The sequence below is a fragment of the Zingiber officinale genome, chromosome 10A (assembly GCF_018446385.1).
Source record: "Zingiber officinale cultivar Zhangliang chromosome 10A, Zo_v1.1, whole genome shotgun sequence".
Taxonomy (NCBI): Eukaryota; Viridiplantae; Streptophyta; class Magnoliopsida; order Zingiberales; family Zingiberaceae; genus Zingiber; species Zingiber officinale.
The window spans coordinates 93,251,285-93,273,717 of record NC_056004.1 but is presented as its reverse complement, the minus strand read 5'-3'; the positions used below and the strand labels follow the sequence as shown (position 1 = coordinate 93,273,717).

Genomic DNA, 22,433 nt, shown 5'->3' with positions numbered 1-22,433 from the left:
CGGGAGAGAGCGTTACCAGAAGTTGACGTCCAGCTTCTTCCATCTTCTAGGCTCGGATTCAGGTGTGTTCCCCATAGACGGCGCCAATTTGATCCTGTCTGAGCGCTGAGTCGACGGACGCTGGGGACGTGGCACGCTCCGCTGTCTCCGATGGTTGGTGTAGATCTCCGATGAACCTCCAAAGAAGCCGAGCCGGGAGGGGTTTCTCGGCGACGGCCCTCCGACGCTCAAGTCAGGCAACGAGACAGGCAACGTAACGGTGGCTACAGTAAAGATCTGGGCATACCTTTGTCGACGTCTGGGGTCCTTATATAGACCCCGGGGAGGCGTGGGCTCGCTTCTCTATGCGTGCACGCTTCCCCAAACATACCTTAACGAGCCCCTGTCAGAAAAGTACCTCTGGCGTCATTCCGCAATCGTCCGAGCATATCCCGGATGTGACGGTGGAAGCTTCCACCGTATGATCCTGTGTACGGCTCGGCCGCCAACTCTGCTGTTTGTCGACTGCAGACGTCTCGAGGATGATGTTATCCCCTATCTCCTTTGTCCTCTTGCGCTTCTTGTCTGTTCCGGGCCGAGCGGTTCGGCCGCTCGGCGAGCATATCACTTTGCCTCGGTCGTGTGCTCGGATGAGATTGCTCCTGACTGTCTTTATTGCCTTGTGCCCCCGCCGAACGGGCATCCCGCTCGGCCTTGAAACCTTTCTACCTTGAGCATCGGACACCCGACCCCTAGTCGGGTTGTCTTTTATTTGGCTCGGGGGATTCCTGTCGGTCGGCCATCTCATTACGGTCGGTTGATGTCGGTCGACCCTCTTAGTCCGGTTGGTCGGGTCTCAGGGTTGCATCTCTTGACCTTTGACCTCCACGTGTCGTTGACCTTCCGCCAACGAGGGTCCCCGTCCTTATCACCGGATCATAAATAAAGTTGTCTTGGTGTCATTTCACTGGTATCCTTCATAAGAATTTCATAATCCTTATGAAAGATCTCGGCTTCTCGCAAAGTCATTTTTTATATTTGATATTCTTTAATATCTTGTCATTCTTTGTCGATACTATGTTCCATTGTGTCGCCCTCTCTAGCTTTAGATTTGCCCTTTCTCTTCGTTGTCTTTTGCCCTATCGAATGAATGCGGACTTTAGAGTAATCTAAATCAACACTTGTATCTGGATTTGATGTTGAAGTGTTTTCCCCTGATTCGGATGTCCTTACCTTCTTGTTAGAGTAATGAGCAACTGATTGTGGAGTATATTTCTCATATTCTTTGAGAACCCTCCACACATTCATATATTTAAAATCCTTGTTATTGTTGCTCGCTTCCCACTTATTCAGTACATTCTCCAACATATTCTCGTCACTCCAACCGCTTTGCCGATGAGTATAAAAATTATTATAAGTTGTAGAAAATTCATTTACCATCGGTGCAAATCTATAATAATATGATTTCAGCCGTTGATAACTTCTCGTCATAGATCCAGTGGGACGATGTTTGTTGTAGTAATCAGTTATACGTTTCCAAAAAGTTTGATCCTTCTTGTCATTACCAATAATTGCATCAATGCTTATAATTGCCCATGACTTCGCAAGGACCACATCTTCATCAAGAGACCTAATCTTCGTTTCGATTCATTTTCCTCCAGCTCAACTTCACGCTCTTCTTGTGATGAGTGTGGTGACAACTAAGTTGTTGGAACAGATGATGGTGTTAGAGATTTTTTGCTGCTGATAAATGGATCAATAGTTGTCCTTCTTGATTCATTCGAAAGTATGACAGGTGGTCGAGTAGGAGAAAATACATAAGGATAAGGCATCCCAAGTTGGCTGCCCATTGCTAACCAATCTTGGGATGAATACATACCAAATGGAGCTGGGGCGGCATTACTTGGATTCCATGTCTGTAAAAATTTTTGAAAACTTTGAGAATTTAGGAAATTTGGAGAATATTGTGGAACATATGAAATATTTTGAACATTTGGAGAATATTGTGCGTGAGAGAAAATATGAGGATATTGGATATTTGGAGGAGTGCGAGTATTTTGAGAAGATGTATTTCCTTCCGTATTTGAAAAATTCAAAAGATTCATAACGGAAGTATTGGGATTTTCATCCATCTCGAATACAAATAGGGAATGAAAGGAAGAAATGAGTTGAGAGCAAAGATAGCAATGGAATGAATGAAATAGATATCATATTTATAGATTTTTTTATATATTAAAAAAATTAAATTATAATCGTTGAACAACGACTAAAAATTAGTCGTTGTTCAACGGCATACAACGGCTAAAACATTAGCCGTTGTTCTCTTCTTATTTTTTACAATTATAAAAAAAATAATATATAAAAAAAATAAAAACACGAAGAAGCGGCTCCGTAACCACAGAGCCGCTTCTTCGTGAAAAGGGAAAAACCTCCTTCCACTATGGGAGGGAGGTTTTTCCTCGCTGTCAGCTCACAGTGAGCTCCCACTGTGAATGCTCTTAGTCGACTTAACATATGTGATGTGGCAGACATGACAAGGACGACGTGGCAAGTTGATGACTTAGTCAATGAAAAGTCAGATCATGTTGACTCGCAGTTGAACTCGAATCAAGTTAGTTTGACTCACGGTCGAACTTGGATCAAGTTAGGTGGGGTCGGCTGTATGAATCCTTTTACGCCATTGAGCTCTATCTCCTATTATATCATCACCTATATTTAAATAAATTTTATCTTGTTTTATTGTTGCTAACCAAGTTTTTTTTATCTTCCTCTTCCTGGTTTGATATGCATGTTTATCATAGTTTCATATCGTCTAACTGGAGCATTTATTTGTTGTCTAATTAAGTACATGTCCATACCATCTTAAACGTGTCTCTCGGAGTTTTTCTTCAATAGATGCAACTCCGACTTTCTCTCTAATGCTCTCATTTCTTATTTTATCTATTCTCGCATGTCCACACATCCACCTTAACATCCTCATCTCTGCAACTCTCATCTTCTGCTCATGTGTTCTCGTCATAGCCTAACATTAAGCTCCATATAACATAGCAGGTATAACTACGGTTTTATAGAACTTACCTTTAAATTTAAGAGGTACTTTACGGTCACATAAAACACTCGACGCTCCCTTTCATTTCAACCATCCTGCTTGTATTCTATGTAAAACATTTCTCTCAATCCCTCCATCGTTTTGCAAAAATGATCCTAAATATTTAAATCTCTCGGTTCCGGGCAACTCGTCCTCTCCTATCTTAACAATTGTTTTATTACTATTGTACCCCATGGTTGTTTTGATGTGATCAACCAAGTTAGGTTAGGTTCTGTTTGGTTTTGATCCCTGTGTCTAAGTGTGCAGGAGCTTAGGAGCACAGGAAGTCGAGCGGAAGACACAGCCAGCGAGAAGGACGACACGAGAAAGAAGCTGACGGGTTCGGTACGTTCAAAGGACGAGAGAGTTGCAGAAGAGTATATCGGTGGACGAGAAGAACGTGCGCGACGTTCGAGGGATGAGAAGTCGGGGCGAAAGCCTACTCGAGGAGAAGATCAGAAATTAGATTAGGATGATCCTTATTTCGGTTGGCCGCAATCACCCAAGCAATCGGGACTTCGGAAGCTGAAAAGGAGAAAAATAGAAGCTGGAGCTATTTATATCCTGCAACATTGAGGGCGCCCTCCATGGCGTTGAGGGCACCCTCAACCCAGTCTTTGTGACTGTTGGCATGCAAATAAAGCTTTATCCGCTTATCCCCTTGGAGGCGCCCTCAACCCCTTTGGAGGCGTCCTCAAGACTCGAGATAGGATTTCCAGGAGCTATATAAAGGCCCCTGGAGCTAGAAAATAATCATTCAACTTTGTATTCAATTTCCTAGCAACTCTTGAGTTCTTTAAGTGTGTAAAATGCTTCTCCGCCTTCAGAGAAGGAGATTCTTAGTGCGTTGTTCAACCGTCTTGGATTAACAACCATATAGGTTGTAACTAAGTCAAATTGTTGAGTTTTCTTTCTTTCTTTTTTGTCATTTGATTTTATTTTACTATTGCTATTTTAAGAGTTGAAAACACGAGGAGGGTATATTTTATTTTGCAGGCAATTTACCTCTCCCCTCTTGCCAGTCCTGCTGCACTAACAATTACTTCTAATATTGCTAAACTTAAATCCATATATTATGTCTTTAATCTACTAAGTTTAAAACATTTCCCTTCTACAATTTCTCTCTAAGATTATAGTTTAGCATTTACTCCTTCACGTGTTTCATCTACCAAAATAATATCATCTGTAAATAACATGTACCACGGTACTGTGTCTTGAACGTGCGTAGTAAATTCATCCATAATTAATATAAAAATATAAGGACTTAGAGCTGATTCCGGATGAAATTCTATTTTTATTAGAATATGAAATCTTATTTTTATTAGAATATTTTAGTTATTCCGTTTGAAGTCTTTATTATGTAATTTATTAAAATTGAAATCCGATTTTTACGTGTATAAAAAATTAAAAAGCATCGTACGACCACATCATTATCTCAGAAAAAATATACTATAATTAAACATTAACCACAAGCCAGTAATTATTTTTCTTAATACATCATACATAATCAAATGGGTCCAATTACTGGGTCCTGCCAAACCCGGTTCAACGAACCGACTCGGTTCAGGGTCATATTGCTAGTGGCTGGCTGATGGTGTTGTTCGCTCGAAGAAGACGCAGAATAAAACCGTGGCACGACCACGGACCGCCCTCCTCACTCCGTTCCTGTCGTCGAATCCGTGCCCAGATCTCGATCTCTGCCCTCGTTTCTCCCTGTCGGAGTCTCGGAGATCTAGCTCCTCCCGAGTCGCAGGCGTCGAAGACGAGGGTCGAACGCTGGAAGACTTCTCGGCCGCCTTAGCCATGAACCCCTTCTCCTCGGGGACGCGGTTGAGGTAAGCCGTAACTTGTCTCTTCGTTCCCTGATTGAGCAGTTAATTGTTAAGTCGTCATGCTTCTCTAATTCTCCTTGCTTCTGCTTTTTCTTTTTCGTTCTTTTTTTTTTCTCCGGATCGTTCATCTCCAATGAAACGTCTAGTCGACCAGATTCTCAGTTAGATCAATCTTGGGTCAAGTAAAGTCGTAATCTTTGGTTGTAATAAGATGGAGAAGTCTTGTTGGTGTCCTGCCGGTGTCAGTGAATGTGGATCTGTTGTTGTTGGTCGAGAATTGCTGTCATTGGATTTGAAGTCGATTGCCGATGATTTCGAGCGAGAAATCACAGAACACTAGGTTGAAATGAGTGCAAATAGTGGAACTAAGAGCTTGCCTTTTATTGTGACCTATTGACCATTTTCTATTTCACTTTGTTCATCATCCTAACCTTACAAGCGGCTTGGAAATAAGAAGATTCTTTTTTCCGGAAAGATAGTTGTGAGAGTCAACTTCTGCATTCACATCGTTCACAGCATTCATTCCAACAAAATCAGATGTTCAAAGTAGTATCCAAAGGTTTCAAAAGGGCTATCCATTTTTTTCCTAGGATTGAAGAAGAGATTGTACTAGAGACTAAAAGATTTCTAAATATTTTCTGCTTGAGTTGTTCTCCTGACTCTATCTGGAATTAGATTTGATAGGCTGATGATAAATTCGCTTAGAAGTCATGGACAGGATTGGAAATTTGAAACTACTCTGTATCTAAACTGGCATGGGTCTTTGAGTACTTAAACATTCAATAATTATAGAATTAGTCACCTCCTCTAACTATTACTTAGTGGTTTGGGGATTCAAGTGAGCTTGGTGTCATTCAGGATGTGTTGATTCGCTCCTGTAACAATCAGGTCCGACGAGGAGGAGAAGAGATTGTTGCTCTTGGCAGTATTCTAGGATGTAGTCTGCCAGGGATGAACTAAAACATACATCGAACAATAGAAATGTAATTAGGCCATGGGGGTAATATAGTTTCAAAATGTGGGTTTCATATGCCTACCTTGTTAATAGGGGGGAATTTTGATAAATAGAAGTAGGTGTAGGGATTTCTTGCTAGATTCATTAATGTTATGCAACTCCAAAACTCAAAGAATTGACGATGAATGAAATATTTATTAAAGTCAACATCTTGATTAAAGTAGGATCACCAGTTGATTCCTTGTTGACTGCTAAGAGTTGCCAAATTAGCCTTCCTTTCCTTTAGCCTAGATGCCTCATCTTAGCTGGCCTGATTTCTAGTTGATTTGCTTTCTAAACTTGCTTGATCTGGGATTCAATTAGGCTTATTGCCATTATCCTTATTCATACTTTTACTGAAACCATTTAGTCTATTGATCCCTTACATTCAATCAGACAATCAAGTAGTGGATATGGGCTTGAAAGCTTACTCATTCCCTTTTCATTCTGGTATTTTCTGGGCTAATGAATATGCCCTTACTTTAAACTGGGTAGCGAAGCTAAAAAAGTCAAACTTAACTTTGAAACCCCATTAGAAGAGATTGAGGCCGACAAAAAAAAGTGTTGAAACTAACTTTCTCCCAGTGGCTTACACGGCCTTACCCTAGGGTTGAGCTTATAAATCATTACTTTAGAAAATGCCCTAACTATTAGGAAATGAATCATTTTGTATAGTGCTTTTTTTTTTTGCTGATTACTATAGTAACAAGCCTGTCACAGCGCAGAATTATTTAGACCACCAGATCAAATCGGATATGGAACAAGATCAAAATAAGTACCTTTCGACAAATGGGAGTTCATTTTTCAACAAATTTTTATCTTCCCTTGGAATTAGTTAAAATAATTCTTTTAGTTTGCTTGATAGGTACAATTATTATGGCTGAACTTAAATGAATTAAGTTCATACTGTTAATAACGGTACACTTTTCTGGTGGTTGACTCACTACTTCATAAGAACTTTTAAGTGAGCTCAGTGTGGAGCAATTTTGAGATGGTTTACCTCCAGTAAGCTCTTACTTTCAAACTACTTTTCACCATTTGCCAAGTCTATGATGTGTTACAACGTCAAACTCAAAATGAGGGAAATATTGGGTGATTTCAATTCTTCTATATGTTTCACAAGCTTTGTCAAAAACACTACATATTTTGAGCAATCCAAGGTGAAAAAGACCGTCTGCGTGGGCTGCTTACAATAATGTGAACTTATCTAATCAATTTTAGGTCCATGTTAATCCGAATGATAGATGAGCCAGAACCTTCCAATTCATAGACTTCTTTGTTTTTTTTAAATCACGCACAAAGTTGTATAAAGTTCATTTTTAGTTGGTATTGGGGTCTGACTGACATGTCTATGTACAGACTTGATCAATTTCATTGATGGAGTGAGCTTCATATTATATATAGAAATCCACAATTTAAGATAAAGAAAATAATATAGTATTTCTGCCTTATATTTTTGTAATATGTATCACCGCATTATATTTCAAATTAAAACACATTGTTGCTATTTTTTTATTATGTCTAGAAGTTTGCATAGATAACATCAGCACTACATTTTGAATTGCAGAGTGTACAAGTTAGAAAAGTAGGAATTACATGATGAAAATGCCACAAGTAGAGTCCTAACTGTTTGGGGTTTGCAAGATGAATCTTTTCCATTGAGCTCAACTATGTTTAAGATCCATGTTCATGAGTTTATCAACATAATTTTTAGGTTAGTTAGGCCTAACATGATCATACATCTTTTTCATCTGAACTTGGAAGCAACAGTTCTAGATTAAACTTTGAAGTATTTTAAAAGCATGTGTGTTGATAATGGATATGCCATAGAGATAACACACATTCTAAGACATACTTGGACAAATATTTTTAGTGAATATTCAAAAGTGTTGATTGTTGGACTTCAGACAGTAGTTTTGGAGTTTGTGTTTTGAGATTTCACCTTAATTTTAAAATGAAACCTTAGCATTTCATGTTATACATTATTTCAGGGATATGATTAAGGCCATACGTGCCTGCAAAACTGCTGCAGAAGAGCGTGCTGTTGTAAGAAAAGAATGTGCAGCTATCCGTTCTTCTATCAGTGAGAATGATCAAGATTATAGCCACCGTAACATTGCAAAGCTCATGTTCATTCACATGCTTGGTTATCCAACACATTTTGGCCAAATGGAATGTCTCAAGCTGATAGCTTCTGCTGGATTTCCTGAGAAACGAATTGGTTATCTGGGTCTTATGCTTCTACTTGATGAAAGGCAGGAAGTTCTGATGCTGGTTACAAACTCCTTGAAACAGTATGCATTAATTTCATAATTTTAATGCTCTGCAAAATGATGTGAGCTTTATTATAATTGAGACATGCACTCTTGCTTTTATGTTGTGCATCTCTCATGCAGAGATCTTGGTCACACAAACCAGTATATTGTTGGTCTAGCACTTTGTGCTTTAGGAAATATATGTTCTGCTGAAATGGCGAGGGATCTAGCACCCGAAGTAGAAAGATTATTGCTAACTAGAGACCCTAACATTAAGAAGAAGGTAACTTTTGTACCACATCTTGATGCCACTTTGATTTGAATAATCATGTTTCATGATGTTGAAGTCTTTTAGAAATGGACAATGGAAGTTCTGGAGTATTATTTTTTGTTGTCAAATTGAGACTCTTTACGTGAATAAAACCTTCTGCCAGGCTTTAATGTTTGACTTGCCTCTTGCATGCTAGTACTTTTGAGATGTATGGAAACTTGGTAAATTCTATGTCAGTGCTTTAAAGTGTGAAGCTGCAAGCCACAAATTACTACCCCTCGTTTCCAGTTTGCCTTAATGGATACATGAGATTGTCTATAAACCCAATCTAGTTGAATCATTTCTCTTTGTTGATTACTGTGCTTCTGAATTTTTTCTGAAACAAGGCCTTTTAACTTATATGAATGAAGATATTACCATTCTCTGTTGATTTCAATAATCAGTTGAATCAGTGTTTGGTTCTGAGGTATTCTGAAATATATCAACCTATGCAGCTAGCAACAGAAAAATTTCAACAAAGATAAAAAATATACTTATTGCTTTCAAGACTGATGTTTGATAATACAAGGTCTCCTACAATATGTATTAATCCTAGTGCTTACTTGTACCATCTTATTAGTTTCTTTCTGTTAAGGGGATGCCATCAGGGTATGCAGTCAAATCAAATGGTCACTATTTTATTCTAGATGTATAGCCTTCCCTTTCTGATCACCTTTATCTTTTTATGAGTTGACATGAAGTAATCTTTTTGTTCTGGATGCAACCTGAATATGATATGCATTCTCATTTGCCTCATCTTTTTTTCCTTATCCAGCTTTACCTTTATTTGACTTTCAATCTGCCTGTTGACCCTTATTTACCATGTAAATGATCCCAAATATTTGAATTGTAAAGCTCCAATCCAAATGGAATTTGATCATGCCTGAAATTTCAGCAAACTCTAATTTCCTTAGCTTATTTGTAGTTTGAACTATCTCATTACTTCATATCATAGCACTAATGTCCATACCAAAGTGAAATTCCTGGTTATTCAAATACTAATGAATATGATTGATGAGTTTAGTTAAACAGATCATTTAAATTTGAGAGTGATGTTAAATTGAATTATATTTTGGCATAAGTACACAACAATCATGAAGTAGATTATGTCTCTCTTCTACCATAAACACTCAAAACAGAAAATTACAAAAATTAGATTACATCGATTGCAATTTGTTTTAACGTGGTCTTTATCTTTTCCCTTTTGCTGTAGTACATCATTCTTGCATTGAAACTTTTGTATTTTGCAATAGTTACCTTTTTATGTCTTTGTTATTTCTGGTGTAAACCCTTTGATTTATATTAATATAATAATCTTCTTGTTGTTTTCTTCTACTTTCATAAGATCATTCCATTATGGTAGACTTAAATGTTTTTTTTTCCTTAATTTTTTCTAGGCTGCCTTATGCTCTATCAGGATCATAAGAAAAGTACCAGACTTGGCAGAAAATTTTTTAAGTCCTGCAACTTCACTGTTGAAGGAAAAGCACCATGGGGTCTTAATAGCAGGAGTTCAGCTCTGCACAGATCTTTGTAAAGTCAGTGAAGATGCAAGCAATCATTTGAGGAAGGTACAAAACGGATAGATTTGTGCCAGTTCCCTTGTGAACTGATTCAATAATTTAATCTATATTTTACAATTTTATTTAGCCAATTGATGCAAACAATAAATCAGTAAATGTATAGTCGCAAATAGGGAGTTATACTTGATAACACGATCCAGTTTAGATTGTGTAATTTAATTAGTATGGTGGATAGGTTTTTCAGTAGACTGGAAGAACATGCCACCACAATATCTGTTGTCAATTGGCATAGATCATATGATGCTATTGACATGGTCATTATGCCAACCAGTATAAGGTTGGAGTTGACAAGTTAGCATGTGGCATCGGCAGATCCTCAACACCTGATTTAACTTCACAAACTGACACTTAAATCAATGTTTTTTAATGCCTATAAAGAGATGGACATGATAAAAGTCAAATTCTAGCTTTCAATCTCTAAACTGAAGCCAATAGTCCTTTGTGGAATTTTGTAATTCTTCTGAACTTGAATGCTACGGAACATATTGTCAGATATCTATAGAATTTATAGAATATTTCCTGATCTTTGGCTACCTTAAGCTTCTTTCTTTGATATATTGTGCAACTCTTCTTTATGAAAATTTTATATGATTATATGCTTGTATTTCACTTCGAAGAAACTATTATTTTGTATATCACCACTTCAAGCCACTGTCACTGAAAGCAAAATTCAAATTCAAGTTAGATATATTAAGATAGAAATGATCTTATGATGCTAAGCACACTGGTCACTGTCTGCATTAAACATTTACAAATCTATTAAGTTCCATAAGAAGCCAATCCCATCACAAAAAAGTTAGGAGGAAAGTTGATCATTAATCTTTTCACTTATTGTCAAAACTTCTAGCCTCACAGAATTGTCAACTTTTCTAGTTGGTAAGGGGACTGCAGCTTGTTTTAAGATATTGAGTTGATATCCTATGATAAACACCATGATTTTGTTGTCTTGAGGCCTACAAATTTATCGCATCCCTACTCTTGCTGTGTTAGAATGCATTCATTTTGTAGATGTCAAGAGCTTCAATTCCTTTTGCAACTATACTTGAAAATTGTTTGATGTAGTGTTATAAATTTCTTTTTCTTTGTTTGGTTATGCATTTTCTGTTTAACATGACTCTTATCCTTGTAGCTGTTCAAATGCATTTCACTCTGTAAATTAGTTTCCATCTTAATTATAGAACTGCACAGAGGGATTGGTTAGAATACTGAAGGACATCTGCAATAGTCCATATGCACCTGAGTATGACATAGCTGGGATTACAGATCCTTTCTTACATATCCGAGTTCTTAGGTTGCTGAGAATGTTGGGCCATGGAGATGCGGATACCAGTGAATATATAAATGATATCCTTGCCCAGGTAAGTTTGCCTGCATAATCTTAGCTTTTTCAATTTTAAGATTTCTACATTTCTGTGAAACTAATAACCACTTATTTTAGTCATGCATAAGTAGTACTACTTGCTAAATTTTTTGTTTTGATCAAATCGTATATCATTTTCTTTAATTTGAGTACTATGTTTTATTAAATGAGTGATGAATCCTAACATTATTTTTTGTGTTATTTCTTTTTTATAGGTTGCTTCAAAGACTGAATCAAATAAAAATGCTGGAAATGCTATTCTATATGAATGTGTTGAAACTATAATGGGCATAGAAGCCACTAGTGGTTTGCGTGTACTTGCAATCAATATTCTGGGCAGATTCTTGTCAAATCGTGACAACAACATCAGGTTATTTTTATTCCATTATTAAAGGATTATGTTTTTAGAATTAGGACTATCAAATCTGAGAATTTCTGTATGTTTATTGTTGAAAGGTTTTTGCCTGTAATCAATCTAGAAAGCAAATTGCAGATACAAATGCATAATATAGAAGAGTTCTCTATTTGTTTTTTTTAAATTTACATTCTTAGCAAGCTGTTGTACGATGATATTCAACCTATTGACATGCAAATTAGGGTGCAAACATTGACATAAAGTAAGCTATATCATATATGTGCATTTTTAATAAGTACTCTAGCTTATTGATAAGGTACTTGCATTAGTATAACTTAATATACATGCATCATATAGTAGAGCTTCAATCATTTATGCGACTAGTTGATTAAAGATGAAAGGTGTTCCATGCCAATTTTGTCTATTATAAACTGTAAACAGCATGACAATTTGCCCATTTTGGTTGTGATTACACTCAACAATATTGACAGTGGTTATCCTAGCCATTACCTTGAAAACTGGTCATCTGCACAAAGGAGAGTGGTTTTAAGAAAAATGATGGTCTTGAGTCCACCTCCAATTCTCCATCATAGACTCACCTGTTAATCTCTAATAGAGTTATATATTATTCTTGATACCATTTTCTCTTTGCTCTTATTCAGATATGTTGCCTTAAACATGCTTATGAAAGCTATTTCAGTAGATTCTCAAGCAGTGCAGAGGCACAGAACAACAATTCTAGAATGTGTCAAGGTACTACTTTTAATTAATGACGTGATTCTAGTTAGATGGCCTTTGTAGTATTTTCAGCTGCTCCTGAATGAGATAATTTCTAGAATAATTGGCTTGATTTTTGATTTTCCATATTCATTTGCGATGTAATTGGCGCACCTTTAGTTTTCATTTTGTCACTAACAGAATTTATCTCTCTTTCATTTTGGACAAAATGGAGCGCTGGAAAAAAAATTCCTCTTTGGAACATAAAAATATTAACATTCTTTGGCTCTGTTCTAATGATGTATTTGTGAAATAGCTTCATGTAAAGTTTATTTCTTTTGCATGCATCATTCTGCCATTTTTTCTGAAAGTTGGTTTTGCAGTCCTCTTCAGCTTTCACCTTCATTTTGTTCTTAAAACAAGTTGCATTTCTTTTGTTTGTTCTTTTCATAAACATGCATAAAACTCTTTGACAATGCTTATAGCTAATGGTATCTGATATTCATGGGTAACTCTATACCATCTGATAGGATTCATTGTCTTTGTTGATTTTGTAACTTTCAGGATTCTGATGCTTCAATCAGGAAGAGGGCTTTGGAGCTTGTTTTTCTGTTAGTTAATGACACAAATGCTAAACCTTTGACAAAAGAGCTTGTTGATTATTTGGAAGTGAGTGACCAAGACTTCAAAGGAGATCTGACTTCTAAAATTTGTTCAATCATTGAGAAGTAAGTGAAAGTTTAAGCTTTATCCATTAAGGAACCAGACATGAAGATCACATGAAACTTTAATTTAACTGAAAAAACTGTATTCTGTAAATGTCAAGTTGAAGTGCAGTTGTAAAATTTGCGTTGGGTTCAAGTTTCTAATTGTAACTTCAGTTGAACAGAATGTTACTTTAATGTGATGAAGGATCTCAGCCATTAGTTATGATTTGCTTGTTTCGTTTATCCTCTTGGGTTGGTATGTTGAAATTAATCTGAAATATCATTCAGCCACTACTAATGCTTGTGGCTTTATTCTAGTTTTTATTGTTCCTCATGTGTTGCAAACTATTACTCTGTTTTTCTATTCTTTATCAATTAACTCGTCAACCTTCTCTTAATTCACAAAAAATAATTTATTGACAAACTTGTCTGTTGTTTTTCAACATCTTTCTTTGCAGAGATGCCCACGAAGATGAGCTTGACTACCCTTTACAGATGTCTCTGAATTTTCAATAAATGAAATGCCCACTGGATTTAACTTTAAAATTTGAGATTCACACTTCGTACTTAGGTGTTTATATTAAGCTGAAAATTGTTCATGTCAATAATTCCTTTTTTTTTACCATTAATACATCATGCAATTATGAATTCATACTCGCACAAAGTCGTAGTACAACCTTTATTAAAAAAAATCCTGTTTCTTTGCCATCAATATGTTTGCAATTATTGAGTCATACTTGTACAAATTATGATGACTATCTTTTTTTATTTATTTTTATTTTTGTTTTTGTAGGTTTTCTCAAGAAAAAAAATGGTATATTGATCAGATGGTTAAAGTTTTATCTCTGGTATGTGATGATGTATTTCATTGAGCTCATTTTGTTTCAAAAGTTTTAAACACTTTTGAAATTGTGATAAATCTTTTTCATTATTTAGAGTTAATGCCTCAGGCCTCTAAGATAGAAAATAGGGAGAATAAATAAAGATATGAGGATTACATATAAAAGAGAGAAAATTGACAAATATTCTTGATTGTTGTTTAGTAGGAAAGAAGAAAATATCAGAGAATAGACAGTTTATGTTGCTTACCATGTTTACTTTGGAAGAGAAGTTGGAAAAAGAAATTTTAAAATAGGTAAATATATCTTACTCAGCCTAAATAGCATATTACTGCCTCCCAATGCCTCCTACAAATTGAGTCCGATTAAAATCTGGTTTGAGCCCAAATTGAAACCAATTCAATCTTCTCCTAGCACAACCCTCTATTTGCCAATCTTACTCCAAATTGAGTTCAGACACCTGTAATTCAGTATTTATTTATCAGTTCAACTCTTGTTGATCTTAATTCCTACTAATAATTTTTAATTATCTCTCTAATCCCTTAATAACTTCTAATCAAACCTCAGAATATAACATCTGTTTTTTTCATGATTCTCCAAATACATGAAAATTGTTCTTTTTTTTTCACAAGAATTCCCGTGCTTTATAAGCTTTTCTTGAATAGCATTGCGCGTGCTTTATTTTCTCTATTTCTATTATGTTTAGGCAGGGAATTATGTGAAAGATAATGTGTGGCATGCTCTTATAGTTGCAATAAGTAATGCACCTGATCTTCAAGGATACTCTGTAAGATCTTTGTACAAGGCATTCCAATTGTCATCTGAACAGGTTAGGCTGTTATGTTGAGATTTAGGCTTTATCGCATTTATTCTTTTTGCAAAATATTAGTTACAATGAATTTACTGTCTAGGTAAGTTTAGTACAAGTAACAATCTGGTGCATTGGAGAATACGGTGAGATGCTGGTTAACAATGTAGGGGTGTTGCAAGTTGAGGAACCAATGACTGTAAGTGCAGGGTCTTCTGTTCTTTTATTTACTAACAACCAAAAAATGCTCCTATTATTTTGCTCATGTTCAACTTGTTGCTTTGTTTCATTTCCTAAGAACCTGGTAGGTCTTGATGACACTCCTTTTCCAACCAAGCAAGCTCAATACACACTTTCAACTATGAGATTTATGTATTTCACATCCTCTCTATTGTGCTACATTGTCTGTGTTTAAACTTTAAATTTTTAGTGCTTGAAAGCTGATTTGATTTTTCTTCTTGTTGCCTTTCTGCCATCCAAATCATTATTTGGCATACAGAGTCTCAGGGACTTGGATTTGTTGTCTTCAGGCTTTGAGTATAATGAGTAGCATACCACCACAAGTAATCTTCTTAAATCATTCAACAGTCTAACACTATTACCTAATTAAAGTTCATGAGCAAGCTCAATCCAACCCAAAACACCAATGCACTTAGTTGGGGAGCTTCCTGATATTTAAGCACACTGTTACTTTAATTAAAGTTCAAGTGCAAGCTCAAGCCAACCCAAAATACCGATGCGCTTAGGTGGGGAGCTTCTTGAAATTTAAGCATGCTTAAAAGTCTGACTTAGCAACAGGATTAAGGGATGGAGTTTATACCTCATTGCTTACTCTTTTACCTGAATTGACATGTTTTCTTTTAACATGTATACTGAGGTTCAATATTGATAGGGCTTCTTGATATTTAAGCATACTTAAAACAACCTCACCAAGCATTGTGGGACTAACTGGGTAAGATATCTATTTTTATCATCCCTTCCTCACTTCCTTGCGATGTGTTTGCTTAACTACCTCCATCATATTTTTATCTACATATTCATTGGTTCACGGTTCCCTACCATCAGTAATGATTTGTTTTCTAGTTTTCTTACATACATTATATGTGTATTCCTTTTTGTCATAATGCATTGTGGCATTCTTTAACCTACACATTGGTGATTTCTGACTCCAAATGGTAGTGTATGCTTCACCTTTTCTCTGTTGGTTGCCCAAATAGTGGAAAATTATAATTTACAGAACTAATATTTTGTGGCACATCATTGTCTCCTTATTGCTCCTTTTGTAGGCACTGATACATTGTTGCAGGTAACTGAGTCTGATGCTGTGGATGTTCTGGAGTCCTGTTTAACGCACCATTCAACAGATATTACAACTCAGTCAATGTGCTTGATTGCTCTTCTGAAGCTATCATCGCGGTTTCCACCAAGCTCAGGGTATGCTGTTCATTTGATATGTTGATACCTCGTCATTTGCATTCTCTGAAAACTTGATTATCCTCCTTTTGAGTAACTTTGGATTACACGAAACTCTATCTGGAAGTTTTGCTGTATGTTTAGGTTCTTGATAGTAATCCTATTATTCTAATTTAGGCTAACTTCTAGGCTACAAGATATTTATAAAAAAATAATTAGGACCCCACCATTGATGTTTATTTGCAATCTTTCTATTTGATGACTGTACTAATCTCAAGTGTTTCCTGATCAGGGTGCATGTACACCTTCTTCTTGACTTTATTCTTAGGTACACTCAGCATTTAGGTGGAAACAGCTTAATCCACTGCTTGATTATCTGTGCCTTTGTTATTTGATTATTTTGAGGAATCAATTGGCAATCTTACACTTATGTTTTTGGCTGTTAATAGAAAGCACAAATAAATAACACCTTACACCTTTTGCTATAATTTCCAGCCTCTTCCGGGTGGTTAGATTATTCCCAGATAATAAAATTGTTTACTGTTTACAAGTTTGCAAATAATTGTTGTTAACCTTACTGTTGTTCTATAAGTTATCTTGACAATACTTTGCTGTCTTTGTTATTCCCAGATAATAAAATTGTTTACAATGCTTGATTTTGTGCCTTTGTTATTTGATTATTTTGAGGAATCGATTGGCAATCTTACACTTATTTTTTTGGCTGTTAATAGAAAGAACAAATAAATAACACCTTACACCTTTTGCTATAATTTCCAGCCTCTTCCGGGTGGTTAGATTATTCCCAGATAATAAAATTGTTTACTATCTACATGTTTGCAAATAATTGTTGTTAACCTTTCTGTTGTTCTATAAGTTATCTTGACAATACTTTCTTTGCCTTCAGTAATGTGACTCGATTAAAATTTCATTTCGACCTGCTTTCATATGCTAGTTGGCTGGTGTATCTAGCTGTTTTGTCCATGCCAAACAGCATACAGTAGTTTTTTAACCATTGTGGTGTATGTTTTTAGACTTTTAGTAGTTGATATTAGATCAATACCATTGCATACATCATAACCATGAATTAATTTCTTCAACATGATAACTGAAACTGTTGTCATCTGTCAGAACTACTATATACTATAACTCTGGCTGTTTTGTAGTGTAAAAAGACTTATATTCTAAATCTCATCAAACTGGCTCAAGATTTTTTCCTGTTCTTGTTACGTGTTCTCAAAATCTATCTAACCTGGAAAGTATGATGGATCAAAATCTAGGAAATTAAATCAAGAACTAACTAGTTCTCACAGTAATTGATTGTTTTATAGTATGGATATTCCCTACAATTCTCTGTCCTCTTTATGGTTGAATTAAATTTATCTGTATCTGTTTTTTGATATTCTGATGGTGTCTCATCAATTATCCAGGAGGGTTAAAGAGATTATTACAACGCACATAGGAAGTGTTGTGCTTGAACTACAACAAAGAGCAATCGAATTTAACTCTATAATCCAGAGGCATCAAAACATAAAGTAAGCAAATAAACTTGCAAATAAATATTGTTTTAAGAATTTTTGTTATTAAGGTCTATAATTTCAAAATTTATTATACATATGCAGATCTTCTTTGGTTGAGAGGATGCCTGTTTTGGATGAGTCGACTTTTATTTCTAAGAGAGCTGGCTCATCACAAGCAAATATTTCAACTGAGAAATCTAATCAACAATTACCTTCTGGAGCTTCACTTAAGCTTTCAAATGGTGTTGCAAAACCAGCTGCTTCACCCTTGGTTGATTTGCTCGATCTGAGTTTGGATGATACTCCAGTTCCTACTTCCACCTCCAATGATTTTCTACATGATTTATTGGATGTTGGCCTGACAAACTCATCATCCTCAGGTTTGAATATTTTCTTCTATTATATGGCATAGATTTGTCATGTTGAGGCTAGATTATTTCTTCCATTGTGTTGATGAATTTGTTGGCATGCACATTTTTTCTATCAGACATCTATCTTTAGATGGGAATATTCATTTTCAAATAATTTAGGTAAAGGTTTAAATGAACATTGTATCAGGCATTATATTAATGGGTTAAAGGTAGCCATCCAGCTAGTTATGGTGGGTTGGTGGACCAATATAGTACTTACATTTTTGTTGTTTTGGGTGGGATAAATCAGTTTGATGTTGAGAATAAACGTGTTAGGTCCATCCAAACCTAAACTTCTATCATTAGTGGTACACAATTTCTAAACCGTGTTGTGTATTGTTCACCGATTGCTTATGAATTATTCATGTCCAAAATACTATGTTTATTTAATTATTTCTTTAGCAAATCTTGGCAACTGGATGTTTTCCTCAATTTGAGGCCAAACAAAGATAATCATGTTTAGTGCAGGACTGAACTGCCATGCTGATAATGCAACTAACATTGCATGAATTTGAGCTAATTATTGCCCCACAAATCCATGTTTGTTGACGAAATTCATAGATCATATTGATGATGCTAGAGTACTTGGGAATCCAGAGGATCACACATAACAAGTGTTATTTACTAACATGAAAGCATTCTAGCATGTCATAACCGATCCACAATTTAGAAAGGGAAAATACCAAAAGAAGCTCTTTCTGGTGCAAAATACACAAATAAGACCCTCACTAAATCCTTGACAGCTAGATTGAAAATTGAAGGACCTTCTTTCAGTGTTTTTGAACAAAAAGGACCATCAGGCATTTGCTTTTTTAGGATTGAGATCCTACAATCCAACTATTTCTAGCTATGTTTCTCACAATGGTATATGGATGAATGATTAATATTCTTTTTATCACACCTGCCCAGAGACAGATTGAATTCTGTTTAAGGTGGGTGCAACCATAGACCTCTAGAAGTTTAATATATATATATATATATATATATATATATATATATATATATATATGCACCCAGGGCGTAGCACAGACGGTGGGCGCATGACATCTCTGGTATAAATAATGGCTAGGGGTCGATTTTCAGAAACTGACAATTTGGGATTTACCCCACCATGCGCTTGACGCCTATGTATCTGCATGTACCTCCCTCCATATCCGTGGGGCCGGCACTAGGGGGCCGTTAATGTAGCGGATCTACATTTTTTTAATATATATATATATATATATTTGATTATCCAGAGATCATGATTCAGTTATCGTTCCAGCTATTTATATATGTTTTTTTTTTTTTCAAATGCATCATGCTAAATATAGGGATGATGCATTTTATTTTTTAAGTATAATATTCAATTTCCATAATTTTGGGATAATTTGTCCTCAAATTATCTTATGTGGCTGGGCCAACTCTTGGTTCTAAGCTAAGATTAGATTTGTCCATTCAGCATTCTTTGCTAGTGTGAAGAGGGAGTCTTTGCAGGTTTCTGCTTGGAGCCCTTGAGGCTTTAGGCCTTCAGGTTTATGTTGACAAAACTAATTTCTGTTCTGCAGTATTCCTGTGCATAAAAGGTGGTCAAATAGATACTCTAGAAAAATTTCTCTTTCTCTGTACTTAATCACAGTACTCAAAGTATCATACAGCTTTGCTCCCTAAGTGGATTTTCTGCAATCATTAGTTTTTTTTTCTCAAATGCTGAAGTGCAGATAGGATTAGAAATTTTGTCAGATATGCCATTCCAATAGATTGTTAAATAGGATATGGTAAGTTGGGATGCATAATGTAGTAATAATTTAAGATAGCTGACTCTGTGTATGCCATCTACATTATTTGTATGGAAACTTTAATTTTAAAAGTTTGTTAAGCAACTAATGTGTATGCCCAACCTAAAAATAGTGAGCTGAACATAAGAGTCCACTAGAGAATGCTAGAACTAGAAATTAGCTAATTCTAACTAAAAGTTCCTTTTGAGAGTAAATAGCATATGCAAAGTAATTTTCTCCCTATATCAACAGGTTTGCTTGTGCGTGCTAGTTTGTGGACAGCATGGTCGCATTAATAGAATCTTCTGTGCATTCAAACTCTTACTCTGTTGAACTAATGTCATGATTAAAGGAATGATCTGATTCTTTTGTTTGTACACAAGGTGTTGCTTCAGCGAGTGGTACAGATATTCTTATGGATCTTTTGTCTATTGGAACACCTGTTCAGAGTAATACTACACCTGAGAATGGTTCCTCCATTAAAGGTAACAATTTGCTACATTTTCAAATCCTGAATTAATAGGGCAAATTCTATTCTTATATATTCTATTCCTAGGTTTTAATGATATATTACCAATAGCCAAACCTAATACTGCAACTGTCCAAGTAGTAGATTTGTTGGATGGATTAGCATCAAATGGATCTCATCCAGGTAAATCTGTTTGATGGTTAGTGTTGATATAGTTCAATGAAAACTGTGGTGATATACCTTTATGATCGAGCAGGTGCTCAAAGTCCAGTTCATCCATCAATCATTGCTTACCAGAGCAGCACCTTGAAGATCACATTCAGTTTCACAAAACAGCCTGATAAACCTCAAGTTACTCAAATTCATGCTACATTTATGAATTTGTCATCAGAAGCGTATACAGATTTCATCTTTCAAGCAGCTGTTCCAAAGGTATTCCATAATATGCTCAGTTAAATGTTCTTTTTCTTAATCATCAAGTTCGTTTTCTTTCATAATTTCATCAAATAGATATGTTATTTAATCATCATATAAAATAAAGTAACCTTCTCTGTTCCATTAGTCTGATGTTACTAGCTATTGGTGATTCGGTCTGAGATTCTTATGACGGCTAACCTTAACGTCTTCTACAGTTTATCCAGTTACATTTAGACCCAGCCAACAGTAATCATCTTCCAGCCAGTGGAAATGGAAGGATCACACAAACTTTTACTATTACCAATACTCAGCATGGCCAGGTATGTGCCGGCTTTTGTTTTACTTTTCTACCGTTCAATTATTTGCACTATATTCATATCTGGTAAGTTTGCGTTATAGTTTGCATTCACGATAGAACTATAACTGTATTCTTTAAGTTCATAATATTCATCTGTTGATCTTCATCTGTCCGTATCATGCTTTGTATACACGATTATTGTTTCTTATGCCATTTCAGAAACCCCTCGCCATGCGAATAAGGATTGCTTACAAAGTCAGCAACCAAGAGAGGTTGGAACAAGGACAAATCAACAACTTCCCTCCAGGTTTATGAGTGTTCGAACTTGCTTGTTTTCCAATGAAATTTCCCCTTTTGCTTCGGGTTTATGTTCCTCAATGCTGCTATGGAATTTGATCGTATATTCGATGCAATGTATAGTTTAAAAACTACACAAGAGTATCATTTACTCCATGTATTTGGATTAAGATGGGTACAGAACTCAATTTAATGCCCCCTTTGATGAGGTTGATTCTCAGGTCTGTATGTATTTGTAGTAGAATGTTGTTCATCGAGTCTAAATGGAGATGCGAAGTCGTCGTTTGCAACATCAAGCAAATTATCGACAAGTTCGATTCTTTGATATTGTATGAATGCAGTGTGTATGAGAGCACCTAGAAACCATGTGATATAAATTGCCAATTCTTGTGTTCGTTCATCCAGTTGATATAAGGTTCTCATTTGATAGTAGATTATAGGTGCATGTTATTGAGCTATCTCAATGTTACATTCAGGTTTACCAAAGCATTTATCGGGTAAGCATAACGTTTCCAGCAACAATATAAAGATTCAAAAACCATCTATACAATTTAAAATTTTAATTTGTGTTGAAGTTTGGGTCTCAGAACCATATGGGTTTTGGTATCGTATTTATTGCGTTCAAACAATTTTAATATTTTGTAAAAATGTTTAAATATAAATGTATGTTAATTAAAAATTAATTTTATTAATATTTGAGTGTTATATATGCTCATTTTTGATGTTATAATTTAATGTGTTGAGTTTATATTTTTGATACTTTCTTATAAGATGTTTAATAGCATGCACCGATTTTCCTATTAAAATGCATAATTTAAGGTAAAAAAAATATTTTATTAAATTTATATATCTATTTTTTAATATATATATATATCAGTTTTTTTAATTTTTTTTCTCTTCTTTACCATGTTTAAATTCACTCCTTAAATTTAAATTTAGAGAAATATTAATTTAGGAAATGAATAAATGCATAATTTAAGAAATGGATAGGATAATCAATGTAAAGATTTTTTTAGCTATGATAAAAT

The 22,433-nt window shown here is 35.4% G+C and overlaps 1 protein-coding gene across 2 annotated transcripts; it reads left to right on the top strand.

Moving 5' to 3' along the window:
• The first annotated feature begins 4,672 nt into the window (after nt 1-4,672).
• Nucleotides 4,673-21,805, top strand: LOC122026348 (AP-1 complex subunit gamma-2-like). Of its 2 annotated transcripts, none has more exons than XM_042585034.1 (19): nt 4,673-4,902; nt 7,885-8,187; nt 8,290-8,431; nt 9,856-10,029; nt 11,220-11,399; nt 11,617-11,771; nt 12,419-12,509; nt 13,038-13,201; nt 13,974-14,028; nt 14,726-14,848; nt 14,931-15,026; nt 16,134-16,261; nt 17,668-17,772; nt 17,860-18,137; nt 20,308-20,409; nt 20,481-20,576; nt 20,650-20,825; nt 21,026-21,130; nt 21,328-21,805. In XM_042585034.1, exons 1-19 carry the CDS (start codon nt 4,871-4,873, stop codon nt 21,421-21,423), a joined length of 2,601 nt encoding a protein of 866 aa, XP_042440968.1. In that variant the 5' UTR covers nt 4,673-4,870; the 3' UTR covers nt 21,424-21,805. The 2 variants fall into 2 exon arrangements, with proteins under 2 accessions (XP_042440968.1, XP_042440967.1); XM_042585033.1 differs by having other exon boundaries at nt 4,733-4,902; nt 20,320-20,409.
• Nucleotides 21,806-22,433: the final 628 nt, after the last annotated feature.